Source organism: Pundamilia nyererei, unplaced genomic scaffold (assembly GCF_000239375.1).
Source record: "Pundamilia nyererei isolate P.nyererei 1_Seehausen unplaced genomic scaffold, PunNye1.0 scaffold00043, whole genome shotgun sequence".
Lineage (NCBI taxonomy): Eukaryota > Metazoa > Chordata > Actinopteri > Cichliformes > Cichlidae > Pundamilia > Pundamilia nyererei.
Window position 1 is genome coordinate 1,283,125 of NW_005187444.1, and position 22,102 is coordinate 1,305,226.

General features: G+C 41.3%; 3 protein-coding genes across 4 annotated transcripts in view; 2 read left to right on the top strand and 1 right to left on the bottom strand.

The window, feature by feature from the left end:
• ireb2 (iron-responsive element binding protein 2) overlaps positions 1 to 9,419 on the top strand; it is an 18,692-nt gene extending 9,273 nt beyond the window's left edge. Inside the window, exons 9-22 of the mRNA XM_005731427.2 lie at positions 351 to 522; positions 622 to 722; positions 1,846 to 1,962; positions 2,076 to 2,235; positions 3,094 to 3,229; positions 4,210 to 4,294; positions 4,372 to 4,528; positions 4,780 to 4,904; positions 5,198 to 5,302; positions 5,402 to 5,544; positions 6,450 to 6,597; positions 6,851 to 6,973; positions 7,122 to 7,307; positions 7,548 to 9,419. Of these exons, the coding sequence (XP_005731484.1) occupies positions 351 to 522; positions 622 to 722; positions 1,846 to 1,962; positions 2,076 to 2,235; positions 3,094 to 3,229; positions 4,210 to 4,294; positions 4,372 to 4,528; positions 4,780 to 4,904; positions 5,198 to 5,302; positions 5,402 to 5,544; positions 6,450 to 6,597; positions 6,851 to 6,973; positions 7,122 to 7,307; positions 7,548 to 7,658 (1,869 nt within the window). The 3' untranslated portion in view covers positions 7,659 to 9,419. The remainder of the gene's footprint in view (positions 1 to 350; positions 523 to 621; positions 723 to 1,845; positions 1,963 to 2,075; positions 2,236 to 3,093; positions 3,230 to 4,209; positions 4,295 to 4,371; positions 4,529 to 4,779; positions 4,905 to 5,197; positions 5,303 to 5,401; positions 5,545 to 6,449; positions 6,598 to 6,850; positions 6,974 to 7,121; positions 7,308 to 7,547) is intronic.
• A 358-nt stretch (positions 9,420 to 9,777) lies between these two features.
• Positions 9,778 to 21,983, bottom strand: snx1a (sorting nexin 1a). 2 transcript variants are annotated; one of them, XM_013910422.1, is made up of 16 exons: positions 21,712 to 21,983; positions 21,490 to 21,619; positions 18,528 to 19,332; positions 17,608 to 17,750; positions 16,791 to 16,866; positions 16,615 to 16,658; positions 16,273 to 16,414; positions 16,097 to 16,175; positions 15,665 to 15,740; positions 15,287 to 15,400; positions 14,965 to 15,058; positions 14,455 to 14,660; positions 14,143 to 14,286; positions 13,828 to 13,908; positions 13,657 to 13,728; positions 9,778 to 12,521 (listed from the first exon to the last, which is right to left on the bottom strand). In XM_013910422.1, exons 2-16 carry the CDS (start codon positions 21,610 to 21,612, stop codon positions 12,471 to 12,473), a joined length of 2,250 nt encoding a protein of 749 aa, XP_013765876.1. In that variant the 5' UTR covers positions 21,613 to 21,619; positions 21,712 to 21,983; the 3' UTR covers positions 9,778 to 12,470. The 2 variants fall into 2 exon arrangements, with proteins under 2 accessions (XP_013765876.1, XP_005731487.1); XM_005731430.2 differs by having other exon boundaries at positions 17,608 to 17,747; positions 21,490 to 21,983.
• Positions 21,984 to 21,996: 13 nt separating this feature from the next.
• The window catches only part of sv2 (synaptic vesicle glycoprotein 2), a 10,885-nt gene continuing 10,779 nt past the window's right edge, over positions 21,997 to 22,102 (top strand). Inside the window, exon 1 of the mRNA XM_005731428.2 lies at positions 21,997 to 22,100. Coding sequence (XP_005731485.1) covers positions 22,007 to 22,100 — 94 coding nt within the window. The 5' untranslated portion in view covers positions 21,997 to 22,006. The remainder of the gene's footprint in view (positions 22,101 to 22,102) is intronic.

Sequence of the window (22,102 nt, forward strand, 5' to 3'; positions counted from 1 at the left end):
TACTTTATCTAATTTACTAAATAAAAATGGTGTATTCTTTTATTTGTTTTATGAAGCAAGAGGGTGATATTTAGGTGCCACCTGACATTGAGATACAGCGTGAGAAACACAATTAATCAGTATAACACTGGTATTGGTCAGTACTTTGTAAGGCAAGAACATGTTTCGACACTGGTTTGGTGCATATTTACTTTGTAAGAGGCAGGTGTTTGTAAAAGTGTAATTTTATCATTGTAAACTATAGAAATCAACGAAAAAACTGAAGGATGATTCTGTTGTATAAAAGTCATCTTGTTTGTTTATGTGTAATTATTTCTTGTGCTTTCTTTTTCTAAATTTTTTTTGTCCAGCACTTACGGCAAGCTGGGATCGCTGGGAAGTTCGTTGAGTTTTTTGGACCTGGAGTCTCCCAGCTGTCAGTCCCCGACCGAACCACCATTGCCAACATGTGCCCAGAGTACAATGCTACTGTCAGCTTCTTCCCTGTCGACCAAGTCACACTCAAGCACTTTAAAAAGACGAGTGAGTTAGTCACAGCTTCTGTTTATTTTTATTATTTACTGTTTATTTTATTTTATTTTTTAGTTTCCCAGGCCAACATGTAATTTTACACCATTCCAGATTTTACCCAGGAAAAACTTGAATTGTTGGAGTCTTACATGAAGGCTGTAAAACTTTTCCGAAGCTATGATGACCCTTCAGAAGACCCCCAGTACTCTGAGGTAATTTGTCCAAGATGTGATCTCTAAAAGTCTCTATTGAAAAGTGCAGACTTTTAGAGATTTAATTTTCTTAATAACTTTACAGTACATTGCCAAAGGTTGAAATAATGAGGTCATAGTTTTTGCAAATGATCCTTGTGAGCCTAAAACTCAGTTTCAGGCCACCACTGTATTCCCCAACTGGTTGGCAAGTTGCTAGGTGAAGTTGGTTGCAAAGAGGTATGTTGCGCTGCACTGAAAACCTCCTTGGGATTGCTTTGGTAGCAGTTTGCCATGGTTGACCATAGTCTGAAGGAAAGACGCCAAATTGTCTGCAAACACTTGCCGACCACTGGCCGAGCAGCAGTGGAACTGTGAAACGTGCCCTGCACACTGGAAACAGAGAATGTCCGGCTCCAAAGTTAAAGCTGCGCCTTTTGAAACATGTTGGTTGTGCCAATAAGGCACAACTTTTGCTTGAAAGGTAAACAGGTTCGATTTCCACATTTACTTCACCTTTTCAGGTTTCATTACTCAGCAAATAGTTGGCCAGTGTTTAGCAGAGAAGTCTGCTTCATACATGAAAACTATGGGGAACAGCTGCAGTCTAGCAGAGACCACAGTAATCACAGGGAACCTCAGGGAACCACTCGCCAACCAGTTGGGGAACAAATGGAGCCTTTGGGGGGGCTTACTGACTGACTTCAAGGCCTGTGTCACCGAGGCCTAATATGATTGATTTAGGAACACAATTTTGACTGTTGGCACAGAAGCCCCACCCACGCTTTAGCTAGCCAATCAGAAGATGGCTGGCTAGAGGAAGAGGAACTAAAACTGGTTGTTTTAGACAGTGGGTAATTTGAGGGGCAAGATATATTTGTAGTTGAAAAAGTATGAAAAGTAAAACTGTGAATCATTTAAAGTAAATTAAGTTGAGGCCAAGAATACAAATGTGGAGATATGTGATTTTGAATTAAAAGTAATAGATTGTGGTGTTCTGTTGATATGAATGTTTTTATGAAATTGAAAAATGTAGTAATGACACTCTGACAAGCCTTATAAAAGCTATGTTTGCAAATAGCACCCTAGGGGTCAGAAATAGAGGTCATAATGAAAGAAATTACAACTACTGATCTTTGTGCAGGTGATTGAGTTCAACCTGAGCTCCATGGTGCCCTATGTGAGTGGACCGAAGAGGCCGCAGGACAGAGTGGCTGTCAGCAGTATGAAAGAAGACTTTCAGAGTTGTCTTGATGAGAAGGTAAGATGCAAAAACTAAACAATATAACTTTCAAGTTAACTCTTGTGTATTTTGGTTTTCAGTTAAGCTGCAGGATTTGCAGTGTAATTATATTTTCTTTGGTTTGTCTTTAGGTGGGTTTTAAAGGCTTCCACATCGCTAAGGAGAAGCAGGAGATCCGTGTTCCTTTCTTGCACGGTGGTCAGGAGTACCAGCTGTCCCATGGCTCAGTGGTCATCGCTGCTGTCATCAGCTGTACTAACAACTGCAATCCATCTGTTATGTTGACTGCAGGTAAAGGACTGACTCAAAGAAAGAGCCAGAAAAAGTGCATTTTCCCCTCAATGCTAACATAAAAGCTCTAAAGCTTGGAGCTTTTGGTATCATTTTTTAGGGGATATCAAAGTGTCACATCACAATGTCATAGCAGCATGATGTGTTTACTTTTCTTTGTGAACACAACAAGACAAGCCCAGACATGTTCTGACAACAAGAGCCTGGTGACAGTCTCTAATGATATTTAGTAAAAATGGAGCTACTTCAGCCCTCTAAGAGAGCACCATGCTTTGCAAATAGAAAGAGCTAGCAGTGGATGGAAATTACTGAAGCGGTTAGATGGTGGAAACGCAGCTGATTAGAAAGTTTGACGCAAGATGCAACATCACAGAAAATAAGTCTCTTTTATTACGTGAGAATATTGTGCAGCTCCTGATGAGTTACAAGGTTAGTTAATGTTAAACTAAAGTGTTAAACAGTAATTTTACACTTCATTATTAATGTTTTATAACTTCTAGGGAAACAATGGCTACTTTTGTGGTTACATTTAACTTTTGTTGTGTCACTGTCGCTGCTGCTGACACTTTATTTTAATAGAGTCACACTTTGAATTAGGTGGTGTGTCATCACTCATGCAAGCTCAGTGGAAGATATCTTCGTTTATTTAAACGTATAAATCCTGCTGCCTGCAAGCATCAACAAAATGTTGTTCATTATTTTATATTGATATGAATATTATTATTGTAAATTTCTTGAAATAATTTTTAAGCTATATTGCACACCCATATCAGCATCATGTTGCCTGTTTTCACTGGCACTCTAAATTATTTTACAGTCTGCAGCACTGCATAACGTAGAGTTATTTGTGATTGACAGGGCTTCTGGCCAGAAAGGCTGTAGAGGCCGGGCTTCTCGTCAAGCCTTATATTCGGACCAGCCTGGCTCCCGGAAGCGGCATGGTCACGCACTACCTCAATGCCAGTGGAGTCCTGCCTTACTTTAATAAGCTGGGGTAAGTGTATGTACACAGCAAGAACACAGACAGACACAAATATCTCTTTAGCACCAAGGCAATAACCTGGAATAAACAGGTATTTGCAGGTCTGAGGAGGTATGACCTGTAACTGAACACTTAAATACTGCCCAGGTAGTAGTAAACACATAATAAAGCGGTTTGAGTCCTCCAGGAGAGTAGAAAAGCACTGTATAGGAATCAGTGTATTTAAATGGTTAAAAGTGTATTTCTACAAAAACTTAAGGTTTTTGTGTATGTATGTATTGTGTTATCAGCACTAGCACCAGCAGGCCTCTTTCCTTTCAGATCAATGTGGTTGCAAATTGCTCCATTTGAGCGGTTCTGTACCAGTTTACTGAAATAAACCTACATACTAATGTGGATTTGTTTGACTGTTGTTCACGTTGCTTGTGTGAGAGAGAGCGGTGCTGTGGGCCGTGTTCTGTAACATCTTAGACGAGTAGTTTAACCGCCGTTTTTATGTAAATAAAATATGAATAACTAAATGAACTGATCTTGTCTGTTGCCGACTGCTGCAGGGTATAGCAACATTTAATCTAGCCGCGGTGTTTTGCACCCATCCAGTGTTTATAAAATTGGGTTCACCATGAAAGCATAAGGATAAGCTTCTAAAAGGCATGTTACTGTCACAACACAACCTTTAACAAATCTGCCCAAAATTACTGTTTTAAGAGCCAAACAATACATCAACTTTACCGAAAGCCCTTCATGAATGTATTTATGACTTTATGTTCATTTTAAGTTCTTGCATTAATGTTCATGACCAGATAGCTGCATGGTTTAGAAGTAATAAGTTTGGAGCTTTGTCAGCATTGTGATCTAAACCAGTAAAAACTTGGAGCTTGTATTAATTACTACCTGTTCGATGCAAGGTTTGTGTGCTAAGGTGGTGACGCAAAAGACGCCGGAATGATTCATATCCTTTAAACAGACCTGTGTTGCCATTTCCATGACAGGTTTGAGGTGATTGGTTATGGCTGTGCCACATGCGTGGGGAACACGGCGCCATTGCCAGAAGCTGTTGTGGATGCAATCAAACAGGTAGGATCCTCATCGGGCTGAAAGGAGCTGCTGATGCTGTTAGAGCAGTCAGAGCTTCATGATCTCTTTTGTTCTAGGGTGATCTGGTGGCCTGCGGCGTGCTGTCTGGCAACAGGCATTTTGAAGGGCGACTGTGTGACTGTGTGCGTGCCAATTACTTGGCGTCTCCTCCCCTGGTGGTGGCTTATGCTATTGCAGGCACTGTGGGAGTCGACTTTGAGAAGGAGCCTTTAGGTAAGAAATGCGCTCTATTAAAGGGTTTTACCTCAGAGCTGAGGGTCGTCAGAGGATTTGGCAGATTACACTGAAGGGGCATGTTGTGATTCTATGTTTTGTATAAGCCAAAGAAAACCTTTATTCCTAGAAATATTTAAAAAAAAAGACATCCTCTCGTGTTTGTATTTACATTGTTTCATTTTCTCAATACAACTTGAAAAATTCTTAAATAAATTCTTACAAATTTGGTTTCTTGTTTGTTTGAGTAGGTTTGACATCCGATGGGAAAGAGGTGTATCTGCGAGATATCTGGCCGTCCAGAGAGGAGGTCCAACAGATTGAAGAGGACACAGTATTCTCCTCCATTTTTAAGGATCTAAGGGGAAGGATGGAGGTCAGGATATGAGCTTTATTACTTTTCTTCAACTTCTAATGCAGTTGCTGCACAGCATGAGCAGCAGTACGGCGCTCCTTCTGTCTGTCTGCACATTTGGAAACAATGCACCTAAAAAATGCTTTTATTCAGTAGTTTGAACAGATCTGAAGTAGAACATTTCCTTGTGTTTTCGATCTGAGAGAGAGAGTGTGGAAACTGATTGATCCTGAATTGCTAAAAGCGTGACACGGATGACTGGAAAGCATTCTTTGCTTTTTCTTTTTTTAATGTGATTTCTTTCTGTCTTTCAGAAAGGGAACACATTTTGGAAAAATGTTGAATGTTCAGACTCTCTTCTTTTCCCTTGGGATCACAAGTCCACATATATCCGATCACCGTCTTTCTTCAGCAAGCTGGTGAGCGCTCTGTGCTGCACATCCTTTGACTGTGTGTGGACCTTAGAGGAGATGTTTTTACTTCCCTAGTGTTAAATGTTTGAATGCTTCCGTTTTCAGAGTAAAGAGGTGCCTCCTCCTCAGTCAATAGAAAACGCACATGCCTTACTGTTCCTTGGGGACAAAGTGACCACGGACCACATTTCACCAGCGGGCAGCATTGCAAGGGTCAGCGCTGCTGCCAAGTACCTAATGAGCAAACGGTCAGTTTCAGCCTTCAGCCCTTGTGGACACATACACTTAAATCTTTCAAGGCAGCTTCAGTTGGACAGCTTTGTAATCAACCAACGTCAGGTTTTCAAAGATGATGGCAATGGTTAAAACTTGGGTTTAAATGTTTGACGCTCTAAATGAGAACATTTCAGCACATATTTAAAATCCAAAGGAATAAGTGGTGCAAAGGGATTTGTAGTTAAGTTATCTGCTTCATGGTCTGATCGTCCCCCTGTGACATCATCCACGACTCGTGGCATTGCCGCCATCACAGAGCAGCAGAGGAGGTTAGCGTGCATCTGTCTGTGTTATCCATCCTCCATAACACACAAACGTAAAACACAAGTTTATTTCTCACCTAACTGTGTGGAGATGCAAAATGAAACTATAGTGAGGCAGATTTGATTTATTGGTCTGGTGATAATAAGTTTAATGCATCAGTGAGGAAATGAATTAAAAATCAGCTCAGCTGGCGAGCTGTCACCATTATTGAATCAACCATAGGAGTATGGAGGGAAATCCAGGGTTTCTTTCAGCAGAGTTCATACATCATGAACCTCCAGCATTTCGAATTTAAAGTAATGTTTGCAGAGACGATCAAATGAAATCTATCAAGAAAAGCAAGTCTTGTAAACCTGCATTATGGTGAGATCTTTTTCACTTTGAAAATTGAAAGATAATTCAACTCGTTTCAATTTCATTTCTATAGCATAAAATCACAGCAACAGTCACCTCAAGATGTTTTTTATTGTAAGAAAACGATTCTACAGTAACAAAGAGAGAACCCCAACAATCAAGACAAACCTCTGAGCAAGCAGTTGGCGAAAGTAGGAAGGAAAAACTCCCTTTTAACCTGATATTGACTAATATTGTTGACTTTGGAATTGTTCCTCAGACTGACACCGCGAGAATTTAATTCATATGGCGCTCGCAGAGGGAATGACGCCGTGATGACCAGAGGCACGTTTGCCAGCATCAAGCTCCAAAACCGATTCATCGGAAAGCCAGGCCCGAAGACTTTGCACATTCCATCAGGCCAGACAGTAAGTGCAACACAACCTCAATGGTTTCCTTTTAACTTTTGACAAATATTGGGCTGTTTTGGTTTTGCTGATGTACTCACTCGTGCTGCATGAGCTGGCTGTTACCCCGGGCGGGTCTGTGACCTTTGGGTGGCTGCATCTGTGTGTCTAGCACTGCTGATTGCTGCAGGCTCAAGCCAGACTCGGTACTGTGTTGTTTCTGCTGTGTCAGAGCAGCTAAAGATAACTGCTCTCTCTTCCTGTGTCTGCTCAGCTGGATGTCTTCGAGGCAGCTGATCGCTATCAGAGAGACGGCATTCCCCTCATCATCCTGGCAGGCAAAGATTACGGCTCTGGAAACTCCAGGGACTGGGTGGCCAAAGGACCGTACCTGCTGGTAAACAAGCTGCAGTTTTTATAGTTGTAATTTAGCAGAGTTTACACTACAGTAGGTTGACCCACTGTGGAATGTGGAAATGGCCGTGCATGTTCAGCAAACTGTGTTCCACTGTGTTTCTACTTCCTTGCTTTTGTTGTGGTTGCAGGGGGTGCGTGCGGTGATTGCTGAAAGCTTTGAGAAGCTGCACAGGAACCAGCTGGTAGGAATGGGGATCATGCCGCTCCAGTTCCTGTCAGGCCAGAACGCTGACTCACTGGAGCTCAGTGGCAAGGAAAGATTCAGCATCACCCTGCCGGAGAGCCTGAGTCCAGGGCAGGAGCTTACCGTCAAGGTATGCAACACTTGCTGCATTTGAGCCTCTGCAAAGCTAAAGTTATTTTTAAGCTCTAAACTAAATGATGAAACATGTCAGTGACAAATGTGCTAAAATCCTGATTAGAAAAATGTTATTTTAATTCTTAGTCTCACTTTGGGTTTGTCCACAAATGAGTCCCTCTCTGCAGTTTACCAGTCATGTTCGGGTCTCCTTGCTGAGTGAAGCGAAACGTGTGTTTCGTGTTTTCTGTTGCAGACCAGCCAAGGAAAGTCCTTCTCCGTCACCACCCTGTTTGACAGCGACACGGACGTTATCTTGTTCCAACACGGAGGGCTCCTCAGATACGTTGCTCGGACTTTGCTCTGAAAGAACAGCAGCCCCTTGGCATTTAATGTCTTCATCATGGACGAGAAAAGCTCACAGAGCTGGATTAGCGTCTCCAGACTTTAGCGGAACGTCAGTTTTAAGACCCCCGCAGCTTCTAAATCACTACACACAGCTGTTTCAGCATTTAAAAGGGCACCCTTTCTCCTCAGAAGATCATCCAGGCTCGAGAAAAATGGTGACTGTCACTCAGTAAGGAGATTGTATCCTAGACTAACTGCTGAACATAGTTTTTGGTGTTTTATCATGCTGAAAGGACTTTTCTTTCGACACGGAGATGAGCCAAGAAGAAATTGATCCTCCTTCATTTAACTTTAAAAAAAAAGAAGAAGAATTTGGCCAAAGGCTGAGATGGTGGTAGGTACGATGGCATGAATACTTTGTTTTTAGAGCGTAGTACTGCTCTTTCACCCCCCAAACAACAACAAAAACCATCCAAGTTGAATTTTATGAATTTCAGAAATTTGCAGAATTGATGTCACTTCCCTGTTTTCAGTGCTGTTAAGATTTTGCTAATCAAACCTGTTGCAGAAAGTACACTTGCCTCACTTTTAATTGTGGAAAAATGTGACATTTCTTCTTTTTGCTGTTACTGGTCTTTTCCCTTCATAAAGATGGCTTGTATTACAACTGACAGTGCTCGGCATCACATTAAAGGTTAATTAAAACACACTTTCAGCATTACCAGGTAAGCTCTTTGCTCTGTTTCCACTCTTGCTGCTAAGCTAAGCGAAATGACTGCTGGCCAGAGCCCGAAGCTTAATTTAAAGAACTGTGTTGAATCTCCTTAGAGTGACTTTTACAGTGAAGACAGTGATTTATAAACAGTTTTTGCTCAAAAAAAGGTGCTGCAAAACATACCTGGGCCTTATAATGAAGGAGACGCTGCTTAGTAAAAATGAGCTTTTCAGAAAAGAATTAGGGGAACACTTACATCACACACTCAGTCAGGGTATTGTTGGCTGAAACATGGAGGCCTGTGCAACTCTCCAGGGATAAACTTTCCCTGACAATCACTGACCTGCTGTCAGACCAGTCATGCTGGATGATGGTGTAGGCACAGCTTCTCCAGACTCTGTCACGTGTGCTCAGGATGAAGCTTGCTGTCATCTGCAAAGAGAACAAGGTGCCAGAAACTTCCTGTTTCTGGTGTTTTTTGTTGAATCCCAGTCAAGCTACGCATTGCTGGGCAGAGAATACTGGTCCCACTAAAGCCATCCTCATGGAGTCTGACAGTTGGGACACCTGAGTAGTCTGATGGGGGTCATTTGTTTTGGGGCTCTGGCAGCACTTGTCCTGTTCCTCCTTGCATAAAGGAGCAGATAGCGGCCCTGATCTTGTATCAAGGACCTTCTACAACCCTGTCCAGCTCTCGTAGAGTAACTCTCCTGGTATCTCCTCCACACTCTTGAGACTGTGCTGGGAGAGCAAACTTTCTAGCATTGGAACGTTTAGATGTGACATGCTGGAGGAGCTGGACTACCTGTGCAACCTGAATGGGCCGCTGGTACCGTCTGATAGGCCACCAACAAAAAGCAAAATTAGAGAAAAGTCAATCAGGAGATATAAAGAGACCTCCAACCTGTGTTTTGTCATCTCTCCAATGAACCTGTTGGTCTTTGCTCCCTAACAGAAGTGACTGATAATCGTAAAGTTTGCCTAACGTTGTGTTGTAATGTATTGATCAAGTGTTCCCTTAATTTTTTTTTGAGCAGTGTAATTAAAACTTCACCATGTTTGACTACTCTGCAGTGAGATGTTCATCATTATTTGGCACTTAACTTTTTCATTTGTGTAAAATTAATATTAATGATCACCAAGGCATAAAAACTGCATGTATGAAATCAGTAAAACAAATCTCATTTAAAACTTGCTAAAAAAAAAAAAAAAAGACCTAACCTTGCCTTACCTAGTATAGAATAAATTAGTGTAGTTCTTATAAAAACAGTGTAAGTTTGTTTTCTAGATCCAAATCTCTGCATGGACTAGCTGTTTATTCCATTTCACACCTGTTGAGGCAGCTACTTCTCAAAGTCATATTAAAATGACGTCACAGTAAATCGGCACGTCGGAGAAAAAAAATTACACACTTGAGTCGTTATTCTTTATGAAATTTCCAAGTGTAAACAGTGCAACTTTTATTGATTTGAATTAAGTTTCTATGACACAGTGCATATTGCTGACATTGCTCTGCACCTTTAACCACACACCTTGTTTTTATTCAATGATGTAAAAATAAAAGCAAAAATAGTTATTTATCTAACCGGCAAAGAAATGTCTGCAAGTTAAAAGAAAGCCGTAATGACGACGAAGGATACAGTGAAGCGCAGTCGCTGCACACCTTCAGTTTTTACATGAGTGCAAATGTGACATTAAAGCTGTAATCAAAAGGGATGGCAGTCCTGCCACGTAAAGCTGTGACGCAGGTTTGTTAAAAATACACGAGACTAAGAAAGAATGCACTCCACCGTCAGCGTGCGTACTGAAGCCATTAATCTTTTGTTTGCCAATCAGCGTCGTCCATCCAGCCCCGAGTAGTCCAGTTCGGCTCTTGCAGGACATCTCGTTGCCTCCTTTCTGATAAATCGCGGACAGCATTTTGTGTCTTTACGCCAATCAGCAAGTGAAAACGTCAAACATCTGGTGGTACCTCCTCTGGGTATTGTCTGGTGTATGTCCTTTGAAACTAAAGGAACTATGTGGCTACTTTATGTGAACAAACAGGTGTTTACATTCACTGCTTCAAAGAAAACTTCATCTTGGATTTTTTTGATCAAAAGCGATGAATGCCATAAAACACTGACAAAGGCTGCATAAACAAACTGGATTAAAAAAAAAATGGACGTCCATGCGAAGCCAAAACTTCTGCATTTTGCAAGCTTTTACTCAGATGGCACAAATGAAGGGTAAATCTGACTTAGAACAATCAAACTGTAGAGTCAAAATTTACCAAAATTACCAAAAGGTTTTTGTAAATAAGATAATAAACCAATTGTGAAGCATTTGTCAATGTAAAAAAAATGATTGAGTGCATTTTCTTATACACTTCTGTGCAATCTAATTACTTTTTACAACCAAAGGTGGTGCCCCCTGCTGGCCAGTAGAAAGAATGGCAGATTAAAACACTTTCAACAGCACATTTTTAAGCTCACAAGGTTGCATCCATCTTTTCTATACAGTCTGTGGTCAAAAATGACTCCCCTTAGTGCGCTTCACCAACTGTACACCGTTTTATTTGTGTGGCCAAATTTAGAATAAGTGCCCTGAACGTGTCCATTATTTTGTAAAAATTCATAAAATTAGAGTGAAAATATCCAGTAAACTGCTGGATGTTCATCAGAAGTAATAAATGAGTGAACAGTAGTGATGTGGGACTCAGCAGTAGTCACCCTTTAATTTGTGCCCACAGTGCTGCACTTGTTAGCAGACATACCACTCTCACATGTCCAATCACTGGACTTTTTTTCCTTCTGTTTTTTCATAACAAAGGGAGCCAACAGTACAAATTATGGGATAGAGAGGACTTTGCACGGTGTTTGAGAACATGCATACGCAACCAAGAACTATTGCCCTCCGGTGCTACTAGAAGTGAATAACAAAGGGCTAGTTTGGACTGTCAGACGAAAACAGGACTACACCTTGGGACTAATCCACAAGTAAGACTGCTGTGAGTTACAGCTCTATTTACACCACCTCAAAGTTGAATCCTACCATCCAGAAAGCTTCTGGGTGTCATCTGACACAGCATGAAACTGCTTGCTTAGACTTGCTCGAGTTGGTTAATCACAATCAGCATTTATTTCCTCTAAACTGTGTTTGCTTGCCTTAAAGTGTCCAACATGACGCAACTAGACAGAGTCTGACATGATCTTTAGGGACTAGATTATCCAGTTCATGTCTCTGCAGGTTCATATGCAAGGCAGACTGAAAACATTAAAACCATTTTTATTTGGTAGTAAATGGGGCGCAACCGCAGTTCTTAAACATCAGCGCTGAGATGACAAGCCCACAGCTCCCTCTACGACTTCCTCCTAAACTGGTGTCTTAAGCCAAAACACCATTCTCGCTTTTATAAAGGCACCGACATAAAGTTTGCACACTTACTGAAAGAAATTTGAAATCGTTAACCCCACAACCTCAGCACGCGACAAAGCCCTTGACCACAACTGCTAATCTAATGCCGCGCATCACCCTGCACCCATTTCCCCTCAGCATCATAGTACTTCAAATTAGAAAGAAAGAAAGAAAAACATGGATGGTACTTAATGTATCCACCTGCTGGAATCGTTCATAAATCAAATTTGTAACTTATTTAATCCCTTTCAGTCACCAATAAGAAACACAGTGAGAATTTAGCCACTTTCTTCATCTGGGTCCCCAGAAATATGTGATGAGAGAGCAGCCAGGCTGTAAACAGTGAACCACAGCTGATGTGAACGAGCTCCTGATCAACACAAGGGAGGAAATCCTGAGAACGAATGATTCTCCTGTGGAAATTAATGGAATCGCTCATCCACACTTCTTTTTTCCCCTCTTTTCATTTGTCCGTATCTTTGTTTATGCAATCTATTTTCATCTATTAAGAAAATATTTGTGGAAGGTTAAATGAAAATATACAATTATTAATACAATAGAATACAGAGCTATGTGTTAAAGGTGATTTAAAAAAACAAAAACAGAATTGATTGTATCTCCCTTTACAATACACACATTTTCCTTGGTTAAAAGGCAAAAGAGGTAAAGTGTATGAGAAAAAGGCAGCCTGTTGTAGTCCAGAGGGCTGGTGTTTGAGGATTAGGCGATTGCTTTTGCTTCTGGTAAGAACGCCTCCCAGTACTTTATCAGCTGGAGAGAGAGGAAAAACCAACAACAAAAACAAAGAAAAAACAGGAGTCTTTAGACGCCAAATTAATTGAGAATTTTGAAAAGTAAAACATCACAAAAAAAAAATGTAGCCTATTATATCTAAAAAAACTGTCTAGTAAATGACTTGATGCATGCTCAATCATCCAGGATGGAAATCCCAAAAGGTTGATTCTGTTCATCTGGACGCAGCGTTTTCAGTGGGAGAAATGTTTCATCACTCATCCAAGTGACTTCTTCAGTCTCAGCTGACTGCAGGTTTCCCAACCTTATAAACAGTACATTTGCATAATGACTGAAACCAGCCCCCTCTAGTTTCAGTCATTGTGCAAAGGTACTGTTTATAAGGTTGGGAAACCTGCAGTCAGCTGGGTCCAGTAAATGACTGGAAACAATTTAAAGTTGCTACTTTGGGCTCTTTCATATAAATAATCAAAACTCCAAAAATCCAAAGTAAGCACACAAATACATTTACATAATATGTATTTCAGTGAATCACAAATCACGAATATCTTTTAAAAAATGATTTTGATAATGATGTGTTACATTAACATTCATGTTAAATTAATTTCTAATATTCATTAACCATTGAAGTGAATGTAAATATTTGGTTATTTGTGAATATTTCGCTCAGACTTTTATTTGATAAAAGTTTTCATGACTTTGTCTATTAGTCTAAGCTGGATTAGCCTCATTTTTCTAACAAACTACTTTACATAGTAACCAGAGCCTCACTGCAATAATGAAAAAGCATGAAGCACATGCATAAAGAATAGTAAAGAAAATACCATTTAGGGAACCAGAGTGAAAAGTGCAAAAGTTAAATACAAAATAAAAATGTTTGCAGATTTACTGAGTCGTTTACTTATTTTGAATTTGGGAGTTTTGGTCCACACAGAAACTTGAATATTCTTTATCTGCTTTATTTAATTTTTATATAAAAAAAGTATGTAAAGCCTTGTTCCTGTCGTCTTACCTTACTTATTACCTTGTGTATGATTTACTTTTGAAATTGTCAACTTCTGTAGATTATCTGTGATGCTCAACAGTTAAAAACTGACCTAAATCCAGTGCAGTACTTACAGGTTTATGAATATGAAAATGCTGACTCACTCACCTGTTGCTGAGATTGAAGCAGACACTCCAAATACGTGATAACCTGTCTTTTGCAATTCTTGGTCTTTTCTCTCTGTTAGGAGAGATTTTTCAGAAGGATTTATCACTCTCAGCCCGTTCAGCTGTCTGAGCAGTTACTGATGTGGATACCAATAAGAATGAACACTGGTACCTCAAAGCGAATGACTTCCTTGCGAACAGTTGCAGACACTCTTTCAAAGTCTCGCTCGTACTGCGTCACTTTGGCCTCCCACTGTTTCCAAAGATAAAAATCACAGAGGAGTCTTAAACCAAATACAGTGCTTCACATACAGAGATCGTGCAGCAAAAGCTATGGTGTGATTAACGTCAAGCTAAGAATGAACCAAGGATCAGAAAAATTAAAGTTACTACAACGTTGTTCCTAAACTTGAAGAGGCCCCATCAAACGAGGGTTTCAGCCACATCCGAGCTATTTTTACTTTGTTGTTTTTGGCCCATGTCGTACCTCAGCGATCTCCTCCTTGGCCAGCTGCAGCTTATCGGGCTTGTTGGCCCACAGGAGTTTGGCCTCAGTCTCCCTCTTCTTCTGCAGCATGGACTGAGCATCCTGCCAGCGCTGCCACGCCTTCATCCGGTGATCAAAGGACCCCTGCAGGTCACAAAACTCACATCTTTTTACCTTCATGTACGTGCTTTTTAATATTGAACAATATTGGACATTTCACTTCCTATGGGGAAAAAAACCCACTTAAAAAAGCAAAACAAAACTTAAACAGCTGTGATCTACAGAAACTAGCTAAACAAATTCTCTCCGTACCCTCACAGCACCCAGCAGACGGATGTAATCTGCAATCATTTCAGCAAAGGTGAAGGTGTCACTTGCAGCTTGTTCCTGGTGTAGCTGCTCCATCTTGTCCTCCACCTCGGCCAGCTGGGAGAGGGCGCGGGACAGGGCGGTGTTGTCCTCTGCGCTGCCCAGCATGGCCGCACTTTTGGCGAAGCTCGCCGTGTTCAGTGACAGCTCTAGATTTCAATGCAAAGACAAGTGTTCTTCACACAAACTTGAATACGAGAACATATACAAGAAATGAAAGCAGCAATTATGGGCTAAAAGGTGCATTCACACATTTTATGTTAGGTGGCATCATTCAAATCTTTATAAAAGCTTTTATTAGAGGAGGAATAGTAATTAAAAAGTGTTATAATTAACAATGTTTAACATCTGAACACATTTCACTCTGTTGCCCCCAAGTGGCCAAAAACTGTACAAACACATCCGAATGATAACTGATGAGTCACTTTACAGATGGGACAAAAGACAACGGACCTTTCCTGTGAACCACCAGGGATTCGACCAGCGCGTGGAGCTTCCTGAATTGCTGGTCTGCAGATTCCACCTCCTGCAGCTTCTCCTCGAACCACTGCAGCACAACGCACCATTAGTACGACTCCAACACTAGCTGCAAGGGCTGTGAGCTCTACGGCACTACAAGCATCATTACCAAAGATAAATCCCATAACTGTCAAAAATCAAACCATGAAACTGCAGCTTTGTTTATGCCCAAAAGTTCCACCAAAAGTCTCTGCTTTAGTATAAAGACTGAAAAACGCAGTGAAGAACATGAGCGCGCGTTTACAGCTGAACTTACCACGTCTGACTCGTTCATCTTGATGGTCATCTTGCTGACAGCGTCTGTCGCTTTATTGATCATCTTTAAGAAGCCGGCGCCGCTCAGAGCCTGAGTGCTCACTGCTCGAGGCAACTGCAGATGCATTAGTTGTGTTAGCTGTGATGATTCCAAAACTGCGATATGAACGTTTTCAATATTTTACTGCAACTCCATCTTCCTCCATTGTCTGCACACCCTTACACTAATGCTTAGGTAAAGCACACTAGTGTGATGAAAGTAATGTTTCTAACTACAAATACACCATTCATCCACTACAAAAACAGAGAAGTGAAACAAAACTGCATTACACCTCTTCAGTGCAGTAACTCGAGCTGAAACCAAACAAAATCCTCTTACTTCCTCTCTCTCCAGGAACTCTCTGACATCGGGGTCTTGGAGCAGCGACGGGTGATTTACCACCCGCTGCAGATACCTGTTCAATCAGACAACAGGGACATGCTTGATTTTCACGAGTAGTCTGGAAATTGCCACATCAGAATAGCACGAGAGCATCAACGGGGAAGTGGTGGTGATGCTTTTGCATTAATTATATTCTTGTCACATCATGCTTCCTGTACAGGGAAGGGGGCAGGGTTTAATAAGAATATTTTCTTCTTCCTGCTCCTTTTCACACATGGTTGTAGTGCTTTGTTGATAGAAAGTGTGGTTGGTTTGTTTGATCTGTTGTACCAAGTGTGAAATAAATAAATGAAATGAAATGAAATGTACAAAGGTTGGGACTGTGTTAGCCGCGCTAACTGGCACCTCATGCCATTCTTTCTCTTTTACCTTTCCAGAGCACCTCTTCTTCTCTCAACAAAGTCTGTAGACGATGAATCTTCCTTCCCCACTTTCACCTTTGTCATCCCTACACAAGATAACGACCATCACCACTCGTGATTGAGAGCAGATTTTACACTATAATTCTAAGGAAAGCGTGAGATGTGATGAGTGCGTCAGCCTACCCAGGAGGCTCTTCTCTGGTGGTGGAGGCACAATGAATCCATTTGGTCCATGTTTTTCAGAGAGCTTCTCATAAAGTCCGAGGAAGTCGCTGAAGCGTCGCCTCACTGTGAATGTCTTGTTGCGAAACATGGGCAGTGTGGTCTGAAACACACATTAATGGAATTTATGTACCCAGCAGGCTCGTGTTTGCTCCAATACTCCACTAAACATGTGTCGCAACCTTTGTTTTCCCTCTAAGAGCAGAGCACGGGTGTGTCTCCAACAAGGCACTCATCAATATTTCATCTTTGGTCAACTTTAACCAACTTCAAGTAAAATGACGAATAATGACACATTTTTACCTGTGTGGATACTTTGTAGGCCATGTAGGCATTCATACCATCCCCTGAAAAAAAACAATACATACATCATTAAATGTCCCTGACTGTATAAATACATACAAAGATTACTCAGTGAACTGATATTTAAACATCAGGCAAGCTACATTAAGCAATACAAAAAACAATAAAAGCCTCACCTATTTTTTCTGGATCTTTGACAGAGACAAAGATGTCAAATTTGTCTTCCTCCTCTTCCTCTTCCTCCTCTTCCAACTGAAACAAATTTTGAGCATGAAAGTGAAACATGACATGAAAACCATGGCTGAACAGTCAGATTCTCCCACCACATTTTGTTGTGGTGGGAGAATCTGACTTAAACCTGACTTAAACCTGACTTTAACCTGTTTAACATCCCACCACATTTTGTTGTGGTGGGATGTTAAACAGGTTAAACCGCAGTTGGAAAGAACCTGGTGCTGCCCCAGTTTTCTCATTCTGATGTTTGGGCAGAGAGTTAACATTTAATCTTGTTAAAAGCAACAGGTTTTAACAAGATTAACTATAGATCCAAATCTGTAATTTAAAACAATCAGATGAACAGCTTCTAACCAAATTGAAACTTTAAATGTTTTTAAAAATAAAAAATAAAAACAGTTTCTTCCTCCAGATGAGGAAATGGTTTATTTGAATCTTTACTGGATTAGAGTCTAGATGAATGCACCTGACCAGCACCTAAAGATGTTAGACACTCTCTGCCACTGTGCTTTATATTTTATTACTGGCTTCAGAAGCTGAATACACCACTGTTTCCCGTTTCCTGTAAATAAGTGTGCATCTCTGTATGCCCTCAGACTTTCCATGGGCTGTTTTGTTTCAATATATAAATCTCAAAGAGACATTTAGCTGAATAAATAAAGGATAAAATAAACTGGTGTGTATATTTATTAAATACTTGGAAACTATTTCATGGGCTCACACTCGAAAGTCTTTGTCTGGGTTTAAATCTGAGCTCACCTCTTCCAGGGCAGGAGGCTGTGGCTTGGCGAGGCTGGCAGCTGCTGGCAGAGAGGTGGGGGCGGGAGCAGATGGCTTGGCCGTCGCCTCCTTTTTTCTCTCATTCCTCGGACTGTCGAGAGAGAGCTCCACCGTGGCCTCTGCTAGAGGGGAAACGTGCAGAAAGATATCCATTATTTCCCTAGTACAGTGGAGCTGCTTTTACCACAGTTACCAAAGTCTACCTTTAAGTATTTACAGAGATTCTGAGTTCTGTTCCATGTGTGGTGATCTGGAGCACAAACTGGAGCTGCTTCTGTCATGCCTCAACAGGACCTCTGTGTTGGTTTCTTAATCACTTATTTACACCAGACTGAAACTTGTGTTTGCCATCTCAGGTGTCTGACACAAATATACACCGAGGGTTATGTTAAACCTGTGGATTTAACTGAACTTTGCATTCAGATGGTCCCATGTTCTTAATTGAGGTGTCCTCATCCTGGCTTTGGTGTCAGCCATGTGGTAACAGCATGATGCACAGAAAATCACGATAGCTGCTTCTAGTTAAACATTGCTGTACTTGACTTTTAAGAGGGCTACTACTCAAAGGTTTTTTTATAAGTAATCTGAGCCACTCTCCCATTACCGGCACAGCCCAGTACAAAGTTTCAAACTCAATGCTGGCAAAACAGTTATTTACAATGAAGCAAACGTTACTTTCCATGCTGTTGTTTCAACTTTAGGAGGCGTTCATCAACATTTTTCCAGCCTAGAGCTCATTTTATCTTCTATACAGATGTGATTATGCACAAACCTCTATATGAACTTCACTGAACCTGTCTTGAATCATGACTTTAGTATAAAGACCAACTCTAGGCTTAAAACTTTGGTAACATAAACCGAATGAGAATAAAAAATAGAATAAAATAAGGTGGACCCACCAGCAAATATATCACCGTCCTCCTCAGAGTGGACTCCATTGGTCTTGGGGTTGACGGTGCTGGTGACGCTGGGTGTGGAGGCAGCTGCCTGACTGAAGATATCAGCTGGCTTACTGTCTTGCAGCGGTCCCCCAGCAGTAACTTTGGTTGTGACAGATTTCTCCTTCAGCTCTTTAGGGACGGGTTTCTTTGAGATGGCACCCAGCGGCTCGCCAAACACATCCTCGTCAGGTTCACCGAAGAGGCTTTTCTGCGGCTGCTTGGCAGGCTTGGTCTGCAGCGGTTCTGCAAAAATATCACTCCCTTCCTCGTCGTCAAAGAGATCAACGTTTGCGCTGCTGGGTTTTTTGGCTTCAGCAGCTGGTGGAGCATCGCTAAAGAGGGCGACCAAAGGGTCAGCAATTTTGCTAGTAACAGGCTGTGAGTCACCACTGAGGTCGATAACTGGAGCGGTGGACGTTTGTTTTGCTTCCTGCTGACTGAGTGGATCTATAACGCCAGCAGTTACTTCACTTCTATCAATTGTTGCTTCAACAGTAACATCTGCCTTTACTACTTCCCCTCTCTGAGCTCCAGTTTCGCTTCCCAATATGTCAACGAAATCATCGGATTTTGTTGCAGCTGCAGCTACAACGCTAACATTGTTTGTCAGGTCAAAAAAATCATCTGAGGGTTCACTCGCTGGCTTGTTTCCTGTTTGGCTGCTCATTGGCTCGATTAAAGGATCATTCATGATGTCACTGGGAGGCTTCATTGAAACATCACTGGTCGGTGTGGTGTCCATTTCGGTCACTGGTGATGTGCTCTGAAGGCCAAAAAGGGGATACTTAATGTCAACTGCTGTCATGTCACGTGTGTGTAGACAACAGACAATTCTTAAAGTAATCCAAGACTCATGCAACAAGTTGATCAAAGTTTCAAATTTTAAAGACCTTTGGGGCTTTTTTTTTTCTTTTCTTTGATCTCAACAGCTTCACATTACACAATCTGGTCTCTAGGTAGCCAAATTGGATATTGGGTAACATCTAAACATCCAATGTCCATCCCAGCTACTGGGTGTGTCACTGACAGCAGAAACAATGTTTTCAAAATAAAAAAAACAAGTACTTTGTCACTGTAAAAAGCTGCAGAGAACATTTTATGATGCTTGAGAAACAGATTTAACTGATATGTTTTCGCCAAGAACACAAAGCAAATCTCCTGAGAAACCATTTCATCAGATAAGCCTTTACATTAGGGTTAGACTAATGTAACAGTCTAATGTAACAGCGATTGCAGTGTTTAGGTTTTTGTTTACAGGGTAGTAAACAAAATGACTTAATGAACTTAAATGACTTGCTTCAAAGGATGCTGATTCAGAAGGTGAAAACAACTCTTGGATCCGTTACTCTGTGACCTTGGCTGTATTAAAGACAACTTTTTCTGATGACTTAATGGGCTTGATGGTTTCAGGTCATACTGACTAAAACATGCAGGATATTTTTGTAAGTAATGGTCATCAATGGAGTCAAAAAGGCTATGCCCATTTGCTATCGATGTGTCAATAGCAAATGACTGTGTAGTTTCTTTCATTTTAAAGTCAGATGAACACCTGGTTCATCAAATCCAATTTAGGAACGCGATGAACTATGCTTATTGCCAAGAAAGAAAATTCTCAGCTCAAGGTTTTATAATAGAGTTTTGCTAAATAATGAATGTTGTCGTATTGGCTGTTTCCATCTTTTATATACACAGTCTATAATATCTGCATACCTATACAGTTTAAGAAATAAGCCTGTCAAGCAAGAATGCTAGCATTTATCTGATAACCTACCACTCCACATTATTATTATTATTATTATTATTATTATTATGTGACATACAGGGAAACTGCCAGTATGACATTTTTTCAGTACTAGTGGAAAATTAATGTACAATGACTAATAACTGTATTTAGTGGTCCCAAAAATATTTCCATTTTATCTGTATATCTGTCGCCCCTTATTAAAAATTAAAAATGTGAATTATACTCTTTAGACAAAAAATGCTTAAAAAAATAGTAATACATCCCCGAAACTTCTTTTTATATGAAGTCAAGTCACTCTGGCTGCTGATACATTTCCAAACATCATTTCAGGCATGAGCTCTGACACCTAAAACATCCATAAAATGCTGACTTAGGTTTTCCGTGCAGCAGCGAGTTCAGTGTTGGGAGAAAAAAAAATCGCAGACAGCAACTTTCTCATGTATCCTCTGAACTTTGACTGTAGGAAAACATCCGGGTTCTGACCATGTGACCACACCACGCTCACATGACAGGAGGCTGCCCGAGCCAGCGTACAATCCTTATTTTATGGGGAGAAATGCGTAAATAAAATGGGGAAGCTGACTTAACCCACTAATAAGCATCGTGAAATAACACTATCACCTCCTTACTGTGTCAGCTCTCACAGAAACCACACACAGACCTCACTGTCTGCAGATTTCACCTCACCTACGCATGGCGTGAAAAGTCTGCACGTCAAAAAAAAAAATGCTGAGGACACCTTCAGATTTAAAAGTTAGCTCGAGAAAGTTTTAGAAGATGAAAAGAGGTCACACATTCCATGCACCAAAACAGGAAGTACGGCGTTACCTGGTTTGGTTAACTAAATCACTGCGAGGGAGAACTTCAAAGAGCAACTTTCAGGGTGAAATCAATACCAGCGAGGGCGTTTGCAGAACTCCTAAAGCTCGTAGGCAGGTAGTAAGAAGTTTCTACAACAAATGCTTCGAAACATTAGGAAATACTAAGAGTTTTGGAGATGACAATATCTTATGTCAACATTGTTTGTTATTTTTCCCCCTGTGCAACTGCTTAACGTTAACGGCCAACATCTCCTAAAACTTTTGCCTCATTAGCTTTCCTAGCTAACTCTGCATTAAGTTAACGAGTTATCCAGACCTGACCGCTAACAGCTAGGTCGACTCCACCAGTACATACCGTACTCCCGAAGAGGTCCTCGTCTTCATCACTGTCGCGGCCTCGGACTTCTTCAGCGTCCAGCACATCTTGGTCCTCGGAGTCCGGGAATGGGGGAGGACTGCGCTCCGAGCTGGTCGCCATCTTCACTCTCTTTGAAAACACAAGGGGAGGTAACGTCAACTGCTCCCCTCTGCTCTCTGTCACACAGACGTGTCTCCTTCGGTTAGCAGCTAACGTTACCTTCGCCGTTTCTCACTGTGGTTTACCTCGGCCGGACGGGGGTGTACACCTAAACTGGGCTGACTAGTGGAGAACAGACACTGCTCAGGACGTGCAAACCCGCCGCTGTCTTTTCACTTCCTGGTCCTACTCCTCCTACTTCTTATCAGGTTAGCTTCAATGTTAGCTGTAGCCTGTAGACTTGGCAGTCATAGGATCGGACACCTCGCTCGGAGATTTGACGGATCTGGAGAGAAGTTAGCTAATCTACCCAGATCTTAAGTGCCCAGATTAGAGACACCCGACTTCTCTGGAGATGTCCCGTCATAAGCATGCCGGAGATCCCGAGGCACGCCAGCCGCTTCTCACGGGACATCGCCTGGACGCAAGGGAGCTGGACTCGGATGAAGGT